Source organism: Magnolia sinica, chromosome 13 (genome assembly GCF_029962835.1).
Source record: "Magnolia sinica isolate HGM2019 chromosome 13, MsV1, whole genome shotgun sequence".
Taxonomy (NCBI): Eukaryota; Viridiplantae; Streptophyta; class Magnoliopsida; order Magnoliales; family Magnoliaceae; genus Magnolia; species Magnolia sinica.
The window spans coordinates 58,002,548-58,014,391 of NC_080585.1; the positions used below are offsets into that span (position 1 = coordinate 58,002,548).

The following is an 11,844-nucleotide window of genomic DNA, read 5'->3' on the forward strand; positions in this document are numbered from 1 at the left end:
AACCCCCTCAAATTTCTGCCTTAGGCTTGCTATCGCTTTCCAAGCCCCCGAGGCTTTATATGGAGTGGACTCTTTTATCCATCTACCTCCTTCCACTAGTCCATATTTCTTGACTATAACTTGTCTGCATAGATGATCTTCCTCCCCACCAAGCCGCCATAACCATTTTCCCAAAAGCGTCATATTAATCATCTCCAAACTTCTAATACCAGCTCCCACCTCCTGAAAATGCTTGCATACCTCCCAATTCATCAAATGAAATTTATACTTTTCTTCAGCTCCTTTCCATGAGAAGTCTCTTCTACATTTATCCAAGCGATTTAGCACCGACTTTGGGCAACTAAATGACGACATATAGTTGCCCGGAAGGTTAGACATTGCCCCCTTAATCAACGTTAACCTTCCTCCTAGATATAAATGTCTTATTTTCTAACTTGATTGCTTCCGTTCAAATCTTTCCACTACCTTATCCACATGAGTTTAGCTAATTTGCGTATACATAGCAGCAAACCAAAATAAGTTGAAGGAAAATATCCCGGCCGACATCCAAGGACTCTAGCATGCACATTCACCTCTTCTTTTGGATAAATGGATTCCCAAAAGGTGTGTAAAAACGGTTACGTATCAGTCGTAATGGGCGATACGTAACAATAACGGCTGGAGCCATTACGTGATATGGGTCCGAAACGGAGACCCCCAATTTTTTTGGATGGTAACAGACTAACAATTGTTATGCACAACAAACCTAAAGAAGAAGGAGGGGGTGGTCTCCTTCTTGGGTTGCTTTCCTTCTTCCTCTTCCCTTCCCTTGTGATGGCCCCTCCCCAACCCACCCCTCTCTCTCTCTCTCTCTCTCTCTCTTCTTTTCAATTCCCTCTGTTTGTTACAAAAACGAATGGATTGCATCGCTATGAAATAGCCGCGCACTTAAAATTTTTTTTTTTTTTAAAGTACTCTATAGCGTATGCAAGTCAGTGCACTTGCACTGTTTCATTGCGTGTGGCCCACCCTAATTTATGTGTATTTTACCCACGTCGTCCATCAGTTATTCCAGTTCATTGTAGGGCATGGTCCCTAAAATGAAGGGATCCAAATATCAAGTGGACCACACGCTAGGGATTGAATGCCTACCATTAAAAACTTCCTACGGCCCACTTTAATGTTTATTTGTCATCAACTCTTTTGATAGGGTCACATGGACCTGGATGAAGGGAGAACACAAATAACAGCTTGATCCAAAAAAATAAAAAATGTGTCCCAATATATTTTTAATGGTGGGAATTTGGTCCCTATTATGCTGTCCACTTGAGATTTGGATCTGCCTTATTTTTGGACCATGCCCTAAAATAAGTTCGCAAAAAGGATCGACCATGTGGATGGACAACAAATGCATTGAGGTGGGCCCCACATTTAAGGCGCCACTCACTAATGGTCCACTTGAGATTTAGATCTATCTGAATTTTTGTCCCAAGCCTTAAAATGGGTTGGCAGAACAAATTCACGGCATGGATATACAAATACATCAAGGTGGCCCACTTCACCCACTAGTGGTCCACTTAAGATATGGATTTGTCTCATTTTTGGACCATGCCCTAAAATGAGTTGGCAAAACGAATGGACGACATGGAGATATAATGCATACATCAAGTGGGCCCCATGTACATGGCCCTAAAAAATTGTACATGAGGCATATATCAACTTAAAATTAACCAATTAAATGTTTGGGACCGTTGTTGCTAAGTCACAATCCCAAAATTAAATTGTTTGAACAATTTTTGCCATAAATTTGTAGACACTTTTTTAAAAAATAGGACCATTTGATATTTTTCATTCTTCACTTTCCAATAAATATCCACTAACCCATTAGTGGGATAAGTGTTAATAGATTACATGAATTTGAGGGTGATTTGGGGAACCAAATGGTCCCCCAAATCAACAACACTATTTTCCCGAATCTAATTTTATTTTATTTTCTTAAGATCTAGGGGAGAAATGATATTAAATTGTTAGGTATATGAATTACATAATATGACACAAAAATCCCTAGACCCTGCATATTCACAAATCCATCAGACATCCCGATATAGCATTCTGACCAAAGTCTGGACTGTTATACTACTATAAACATGTTCAAAATTATAAATGAATGCATATTTAGAATATTCACAATGTTTCAGATTTTCTGGATTTTTTATAGATATAGGGTTGTATTGCTCTTTGCACCCCCCGTATCGACCATTATACCGATTCGGCGTATCCTTTAACAGTTGGCGTACCATTACTCCCACCATTACCGCTACTAAACACCTTGTTCCCAATGGCTCACTTTCGTTAATATTCACTCTCAAACCAAAACTGCCTCAAAACAATAAACTATCTTCCTTAAATTGTCCACCTTGATCACATCTGCATCGCAAAATAATATTGTGTCATCCGAATACTGAAGTGAGATACTTGAAAATATGGTCTATCCTCCCTATAACCTTTTATAATTTTGATTCTAAACCTGTTTGTAGCATTCAACGAAAGCCCTCCGTCACTACTCCAAATAAATATGGAGACAACGGATCCCCTTGTCTCAAACCCCTCAAAGATGAGAAATACCCCCTTGGAGATCCGTTAACCAATATCAAAAACTTGGCTTACTTGACACACATCTACATCAACCTTCTCCATTTCTAACCACAACCCAAACGTTCTAACGTGTAATCTAGAAAATCACAATCCCCATAGTCGTTCGCCTTTTCTATATCCAAATTACAAACCACCCCTTTTTCTTATCTTTGTGTCGAGAATCAATCACTTTATGCACAATCAATGCACTATCCATTATCTATCTATCTGCTAGAAAAGCTCCTTGTGATTTGGAAATAACCCCACGCAACTTTGTTCAAAATCTTTGCTCCTTGTACGGACTAGATGACTTTTTTGAGTGATAATAAGTGGATGGGTCATGCCTATCTACATGATGTGTATTTGTCGAATTTTTCTTTCTTTCCTTTTTTTAGATATCTAAAACACTTAAATGAATGCACTCATCTGCATAATAGAATATCCAAAAACAAACTATTTCACACAAGGATGCGATAGAGGTGAGCTAGTATCCATAGAACAGCTGATAATGGTTGTAAAGGAACCTGTCACGATTGATGACCATGATCTCATAGATGGCCTAGATGATCCCAGAAACATAGCCCAACAGAGTGAGGAGCAAGCAGATAGAGAATTCATGACTAGAACAAGCATGTCCAAGCCTCCAATGAAAATTCCCAGAGGAATCAAAACTGTGTGAGGAAGATGGACATCTCGTCTGGACCCATCTCACACCGCAAGGAAACAGAAGTTCTTGTCTCTATTTTTTTGGGTTTTTTTAATGGGAGTCATTTGATACTTTGGATGTGTATGTTTGTTGATACTCAGGCATGTAGAAATGGCACACATGGCATGTATTAACTCAAATTAAACCGACTAAATTGTGGACCCACTGTCATTAAGTTGCAATATAAAAATCAGATTGGTTGAAAAATATTAACCTCTGATTTGTGGGCACTTGTTTTTTTGAATTAAGACCATTTGATGTTTTTTATTTTAACTGTCCAAAAAATGTCCATCAACCTAATATTTTGTTAAGCAAATAATGGCAATTTTTTGTTCATTATACATCTAAACTCGTACCCGTAATCTGGTTCATTATATTTGAATAAATTGTATACAAGTATGCAATTTCTCAGTAATTTCTAACTGCCTGTGTATAATCCATCATTTCTCATTTAAAAGCCATATATGCCTTTTCCCTTAGAGAAGACTTTGACACTTTGGCAGAGTGTGATGGATGATACATAGCCACTTGGAAATTGCCTAAAAACTGCAAACATCACATCCAGTATCAAATGAAACCGTCCAAATTATGGGTACCAACTTAGATGTATCGTGAACCAAAACTTATGCTTATTAGATTATCTTCCTATCAGATTGATAGACATTTATTGGATTGTTCAAATGAATATATTAATGGTTTTATTTCAACAAACAAGTGTCCATGGATCAATAATGCATGGGCATTTTCACACCAGGCTCGAGTGGGGTAGCCTGTGGGATGTGGGGGCACACTCGGGGTGGCCCATGTAACCCATGTGATTTGGGGCCCATGTGAGGCGGGTGGCTTGTGTGAGGCGGAACCCATGTGATTCGGGGCCCACGAGGAGGGTTCGACTGAGGACCTAACCCATGGATGTGGGGCCTAGGCTATGAAATAAAGGGATTAATTCGTCATGCTCTATTGGTTCGAGCTTTTAGAGCAAGTGGTTAATTGTCCTGCATCAAATTGGTATCAGAGCGGGAGGTTTCGTGTTCGAGATTCCTCATCGGGGGTGATTAATGCAGGGCCATTTTCACACTGGACTCAAGTGGGGTGGCTTGCGGGATGCGGGGGTACACTCAGGGTGGGCGACCCGCGTCACACGTGATTTGAGGCCTGTGTTAAGTAGAACTCATATGATTTGGGGCCCACAAGGGGGTGAAACCCACAGATTTGGGGCCCACGAGGAGGGTTCGACTGAGGACTTAACCCATGGATGTGAGGTGTAGGCTATGAGATAAAGGAATTAATTCGTCATGCTTTATCAGTTCGAGCTTCAGAGCAAGTGGTTAATTGTCCTGCATCAATCAAGGTTTAGGATTGTTCAAACAATCTGATTTTGGGAGGGTAACTTGGTGACAGTAGTTTGCACAATCTAGTCGGGTTTAATTTGAGTTCCTATAAGCCACTCATATCATTTCTATGTGCCTGCATATCAAGCTTCATACACAACTAGAGTATCAAATAACTCTTCTCATTCTCTTTAAAATAAATTTTTTTTTTTTTAAAGGTTCTTCAGCTTCCTCAGTTTTCATATTTCGTCCTCTTATGACTCTCTCGCCCACCCAAGTAAAAGTTGTGAGGCCCAACCAATTCGAGTCCAAGTTATGAGTTTGCCAATGTTGTGTCTACTAGAGAGGGGGACCTTGAAAACCCTAAAGGCTGACATGTATGCATGCTGCCGAAATACAAGAAATGGAAACTAATATTTTCCTCATAGAAATTTTGACATGTGCCCACTACATGTCTGAAATGTTGTGCACATTTTTATTTTTTTGAGGAAATAGAGTTTCCTTGTCACATAGCATTCAACTCATGAGGTGCGCTGCTCATAAAGAAACAAAAGACCATATCCAATGCACACGTTTCACTTACCTGATAAAATGAGTAGATTGGCCTAATTCTTTAGCCATGCCATCTGCATGTTGGGGACCACCTGATGCATGCCAAGGATGCCCTGCACATGCTGGGTTGAAAAGCGTGCCCATGAATAGAGGCACATGTCTGCAAGCAAAACTTGACTATGTATCTCCTCGGATTGAGGATCATATAATTCACATTGATTGGCATTTGCTCTGGCCAGATTACTAGCTAATTAAATTGTTTTACAATCTTGGGAAGCATGTCAAAACATGTCTGAAACAGTGTTTGTAGAACTTATCATTTTCTTGTCCCAATTGTAACAACTAACGACCATCTTGCAGAATTCGATTAGCAACTGGGTTGAGGATCACACACCAGCACTTGGGAAACATTCAACTTGTTTCACAGTATCTGACAATCCTTGGAACTCTGGCACTTGCCCTACATGACACCGGACAAGCGAGAGAAATCTTGAAGTCGTCTTTGACATTGGCAAAGACGCTTTATGATATCCCAACGCAGATATGGGTGCTCTCTGTTCTAACAGGTATATTCATATATTGCAAGAATCTTCTCTAGCTTCTTTTTGCATGTAAATCGTTATCCCTAGGCATGATTTTTGCTGAGGTGAATGTGACCTGAAGACAAGCCAAAGGTCTCTGATGTGGCAACTCCAGAAAACCAACACAGCAACATGCCTGTACATTTTTACGATAACATAAAGAAATGGTTTATTTGTTTAGCATCTATTATTTCAGATGAGCACATAAAACTACTTTGAACCATTCTAAATAGGGTGATGTTACATGACGAGTGTCAGAGTTCAACCATCTTAGGTTTTTTTTTTTTTTTAAATAAAATAAATAAATAAATAAAATAAAGTGTTGGCCCCTGCCATTTATATTCTACTATGCACTTGCAGGCGCCATGTATGGGGGTGGCAATGGGCAGGGCTAGCGCCTGACTGGGTTTGGCCCTGACCCTAATTGGGCTAGAAAGGCCTTGGCCTAGCCTACCCCTGTAGGGTTGGTCCTGTAAGGAAAACAGTGACATACTCAGAGGTTTGAAATGACTAAGAAATTTTTCGTAGTATCCCCTCCCATCCACGATTAATCGCATCATATAAATGGTTTTGATCATAGAAACATGACCCTAGATCCAAAAAGTGCTTTTAAACCACAGATGCACATTGAATGGGACTGCACAAGTCTTCAAATTGTCCATGCTTTTGCTGCTGCTTCTGCTCTTTCTTGCCCTCCTGCTCACTCCCCGGTGGCCAGGGCTGCTTTTCAATCCAGCTGCTGTATAACAGTGACCCACGTGATGATTCGACTGGCCCAACGGGCCGTGCTAGGCCATTCATCATTGGCCTGGTCCAGCCTTGCCATGACACTGGACCTAGATTTCAAGGCCGGGCCCAGCCCTCTTGCCAAATCTAGTGACCCAAGCCCTGGCCCTATGGGACCAGGCAGCCCAGCCCATTGCCACCCCTAGCCATGTATATGCAGGTGGGAAGCAGGAAACTGTCATCATATAGACTTCCTCCTGTAAGATGTTACAGTGATGCAATGGAAAAGAGAGGGAGGAATTGTCATGTCAAAGCTTTTGTATGAATTACCATTTGGATGTGTATAACCCATGATTAAGTGTGTTTGGAAGTTCCGGTTCCCAAGGCGAACACGGCTTGCACCAAAACTCTTAATTGAGATATGTTTGGAACCTTGCCATATATATTGCACCTATGATTTGGCATGGGAAAAGCAGGAAAATAGAAGTGTGCTTTATACGGGTTTGGTTTTTCACACCTTCCCAAAAGCAAATTACACCTTGTTGGCCTCTAATTTGGCAGTACATCCAAACAACACTTCAGGCGGCAATTCTTTAAAGTTTGAATTCCCTCGTTACGATCTTGGTGGTATCTGTATCTGAAGTATCTTGGATCACACCGTCGAGGACTCATTCTGTGTGGGAATTTGAAGCTTAAAAACTAATGCAAGATGGTCAGTAGATAGCTGATGCAAGTCTTCTTGCAGCTTTGTATCAAGAATTGGGTGAAAGGGGAAATGAAATGGAGAACTTGGAGTACGAGAGGAAAAAAGCTGATGACTTGCAGAAGAGACTATCTGATGCACGGTCATCCATTCATCACCTTGAATTGGTAAGGGCTTTGGTATCACCATTTAGTTCCTTGTGGTCTTCAATCTCAATATTGAAATTAGTATCTTGGGCGCATCTGGTACTGGTAGTCTGCCAGAAGTAGATTGGTTCTGCATTTTGGCACTGCTTCCCAATTCCCTGCCTTGTCTGCCCCAGCCCAGATTACAGGTGGGATGATCTTCCAAAATTTCCTGCCTGACTCACATAGCTATGCAGGGCACGTGCGTATTCTAACATTCGGGGAAATGACTTTATATGCATGAAATCCAATCTGCCCATCAGGTACAACACCCCTTGTTTGACCTTGAAAAAAAAAAGAAGAAAAAAGCAGGCTGATTCAGCACTTGGGTGGGTCACCCAATGGGGAACAGTATAAAATTATACCTAAAAGCTCTTTATTTGCTTGGAATGGCCCACCAGAGTTTTGGAATAGCTTAATGTTTGGGGAATGCTTTCATTTTGATGAGGCACGTCGGATGAATGGATTGGATGTAATATAGATGCCATGGTGGGCCCTACACAAAATTAATGGTGGGTGTGCCCATCCCAGCTGTTTCCTATGGTGCGGCCTACATGAGTCTTGGATCGTCATGATTTGTGTTCCAAGGTGAACATGAGTATGCCTACCTGATAGACGGTGGATCTCGTGGAAGTTCCACCTACGTGACACTTGGTTAGTAGTATGCATGGCCCCAATATACCTATGCAAGGCTGGCTAACAGAGTTTATAATCTTTCCGCCTTTTCAGCAAGAAGATGTGAAGCTATAGCAATTGGGATGCTACTGAAACTGCCTCCATTTAACAAGCATAGCCTATTTACTTGATCCAGATCATGGGCCATCTTGTAGAATTTTTTTCCATTCTCAGCTTTATTGGTATTTTGACACTTTATTCGTCCTTGCAGATTGACAAGTCGAGGATCCAAGTTAAACAGCTGCATGAACTTGACATCAAGCGAGCAGTTGCAGGCCCATCTACAAAGGTCAATCTCGACATCCCAGAATCTGTCGGCCTGTCCACTCCATCACCTGCTTTGACCTCAGCAAGGCTATGCGATATCGACACCGGCAGGCGCGGCAAGAAGAAAATATAATCCTGATCAAAAAGTTAATTTGAATGGTCAAATGCCTGAATCTGGTTGACATGTGATGACCGGTAATGCTAAAGATGGCCCATGATCAATCTTAAGTGATCCTGGGTATGTTGTGTTAATGTTGTGTTTTCCACCCTTGCTGAGATGCACAAATACAACACAGCTTGGGTGCTTGTAATGATAACTGTATAGGCAATGTATACTAGTTTTCAGAGCATGTCCTGCACGGGACACTTTCGCTGAAATTTTAATAGTAAATGACCAATCAATTAGGTGGCTTTGTACAAAAGGCCCATTAAAAACAATATCATGATTGTTAATTACGATAAGTTGCAATGATCAAATTTTAGGAGGGCTTCACTGAAATTTCTTGAGGTGTGTTTGGATGCTCAGTTGGATTTGAGATGGCCAAAATAGAGTTCAGACCATTTTCAATTCATAATGATGATGAATTCCTAGCTGTGTATTATGGATTTCAGGTTGGATACTAATCGATCTGAATATATCCACTACGTGGTGATTGAGAGTACTTTTTTTTTTTTTTTTTTTTTAAGTAGGAAAGGGGAAAAAAAAAATTTACAAAGATTCTCCGATTGTCAGTGGCTCCTGTAGTTGGGCGATGGAGAACTTTTATCAAATGGGGTCCACCATTGATTCCCTGAAGTGTCCCAAAGTGGAAAAAGCTACCCATCCAACCTTCATGTAACCCTTCTCCCAGCAATTTCATGTCTGCTCTCATTTGTGGAACGTGAAATGCTGCTTTGCCTTTTCTTCACCATCCATTTGTAGGCCACAAATCGAAGGGTTAGGATTGCTAGGATTGCCTTGTGGGGAAGAGATCCATTTACTGGAAGCGTGATCTCATCAAGGCAATTTTTTGTGCCGGCAGGTACTACATAGATGTGGGACCTGCATTTCAGGGATTCAGACCACAGCCTGGGAGGCAAAAATGTTTGTCGGTGAGGGTACTCTTTTGTACAGATTTTTCTGGTACGTAAGGCTTTTGGTGCATCAGCAATCCATAGTGTGGGCCCATCACTCGGCAGTTTTGATAAATATATTGTGGGGCCCAGTTGTTTTCTAGATGTGATCACGTGGAGCACTGTGCAAAGGCTCGTTCATTCATTCATTCATCATCATATGACCTTTCTCACAGCAATTTCAAGTCTGCTTTTAAATGGTAAATTGGCAGAAGTCTAAGATCAGCTGCCTGCCGGGTTGGAGGAAAACTTGCAAGTTTGTGAGGCTGCAGTCAAATTCCATGAGGATTTCCTCAAAGGTGACAGGTGGAAGAGGCCCCAGTTAGACAATTTACCCTTCAATCAAATCACGGATGAGGAGACTGGCAGCTCTTGAAAAATCACGGACGAGAAGCAGAAATCAAGCGGTGCTGGATGCCCAAGGGAGTAACAAGGCACTGTGGCAGATGGCTTTCAAATGGTGCTTTTTATCAAGACCTTTTAGGAGCTGGTAGAATGTCTTCTTATTTACTTCATTGATGAGTTCTTTATGAGCGGCTGCCTAGCAACAGAGATATTAGATCTATTACCCTCATAGGTGAGCCCTAAAAAAATTGGCAAAGATTTTGGCTTACAGATTTTGCATTGTGTTAGGGAAAGTCATAGCTAAAGCTCAAGAAGCATTTGTGGCTACGAGATAGATTTTGAATAGTGCCTTAATCATCCACCAGTGTAGACTTGTGATACATTGAAATGGAAAAAAGGTATCATTTGTAAGCTTGATTTAGAAAATTCATGTGCTCATATTAACTGAAAATTCTTAGATTGTATGCTAGGCTGCTTGGGATGCAAGCAAAATTGGATAACTTGGGTTCAGGAGTGTATTCAATCGACTAAATTCTCGGCTTTTATGAATAGATCTCCTAGAGGATTCTTTAAGGTGTCAAGGGGTCTCCAACCAGGGGGTCCCTCTTCCATTTTCTCTTTACACTGGTTTCAGAAGCATTGAGCAAGATGTTGGGACAAATGGTAAATGGCAGGGAACATAAGTAGGTTCAAAGTAGATAAATATCTCACTTGCAGTTTATCCATAACACCATTCTCTTTTGTGATATGACAGGAACTGAGGTGTACAATTTGGGAAAAATAATTAGATGCTTTAATGTGGTGTTAGAATTGAAGGTGAGTATCTCCAAAAGCAAGCTATTGGGGGTTGGTATGTCGAGGAGTTGGAGAATTTTGCAAAAGTTTTTTGCTGCTGGGCAAGTTCCTTTATTATGTATATTAGCTTACCCTTATATGCTGATAAGCCACCTAAATACTAGTAGAATAAGGTTATTGAGAGGGTAGAGAGGAAGCTTTCATGGTGGAAATGTTGGCACCTTTCTTTAGATGGGAGGTTGACTTTAATTAAGGTGACACTATCAAACTTGTCACTCTACTTCATGTCTCTATTCAGGTGTTCGAGGTCTGTCCTGGATAGGCTAGATAGGTTGAGACGTGATTTCTTGTGGTAGGGTGCAGCTATAAAGGAAAAATTTTTCATTTAATAAAACAAAAGGAGGTTCAAGGTTAAGAAATTTGGAGAGAATGAACTCATTGGTAGGCAAATGGCTATGGAGGTTTGGCTAGGAAGAGGAATATTTGTGGAGGGAAGTGATAGCTGGGATATATGGCATTCAAGAAAGGGAGTGGTGGACAAGAGGCTCATGGTTGTATACGGCCTTGGCCATATAGAAAGCAATCGTCAGAAGGGACCAAGTTTAAGAAGACATTAGGTTTTCTTTAGGAAATGGGAGAGGGATCCGCTTGGAAAGATATTTGGTTAAGTGAGAAAGTGCTTTATGGAGAGTTTCTGAGGTTGGTGAGACTAGCTGTGGATGTGGATATCACTATAGATCATTGTTACTCAACCTCAGGTGGTGGGGTAGTGTGGTTGTCGCCCTGCTGAAGAAGCTTGTTGGACGAGGAACTAGATGAGTTCATGAAGCTTCTTGGAAAAGCTTCAAAATACTCTCCCCGACTAGTAGGGATCCAATAGTGCAGGTAGAGAATTAAGGTCAATTCTCAGTTTGGTCCTATAAATTACTCTATCACTGCTCACCTAGTGCTCCTCATTTCCATGCCTTCTTTGTGTGACTCTATGGTGCCCCCCTAACGTTACAGCTTTTGCATGTTTTGTGGGGAGGAACAAAATATCACAGCAGATAACCTTCAGAAAATGAAGATAGTGAAATACCTAATATCTACACAAGTCAGTTGACCATCTTTTTATCCATCACGCCTTTGCTAGTGAATTGTAGGAAGTTCTTGGATCTATTTAATGTACCACAGGTGATGCCAGAAGTGTGTGTTTTTTTTTGCCTTGGCATGGGGTTGGAGTTTGAAAAGGAGAAGATTCTTTCTAGGCTTA

The 11,844-nt window shown here is 41.0% G+C and overlaps 1 protein-coding gene across 2 annotated transcripts in view; it reads left to right on the plus strand.

The window, feature by feature from the left end:
- Nucleotides 1-8,828, plus strand: part of LOC131223773 (sister chromatid cohesion protein SCC4) — a 97,734-nt gene extending 88,906 nt beyond the window's left edge. For both annotated transcript variants that reach the window (XM_058219269.1, XM_058219268.1), the window contains 3 exons: nt 5,563-5,768; nt 7,255-7,379; nt 8,284-8,828. In XM_058219269.1, coding sequence (XP_058075252.1) covers nt 5,563-5,768; nt 7,255-7,379; nt 8,284-8,472 — 520 coding nt within the window. In that variant the 3' untranslated portion in view covers nt 8,473-8,828. The remainder of the gene's footprint in view (nt 1-5,562; nt 5,769-7,254; nt 7,380-8,283) is intronic.
- Nucleotides 8,829-11,844: the final 3,016 nt, after the last annotated feature.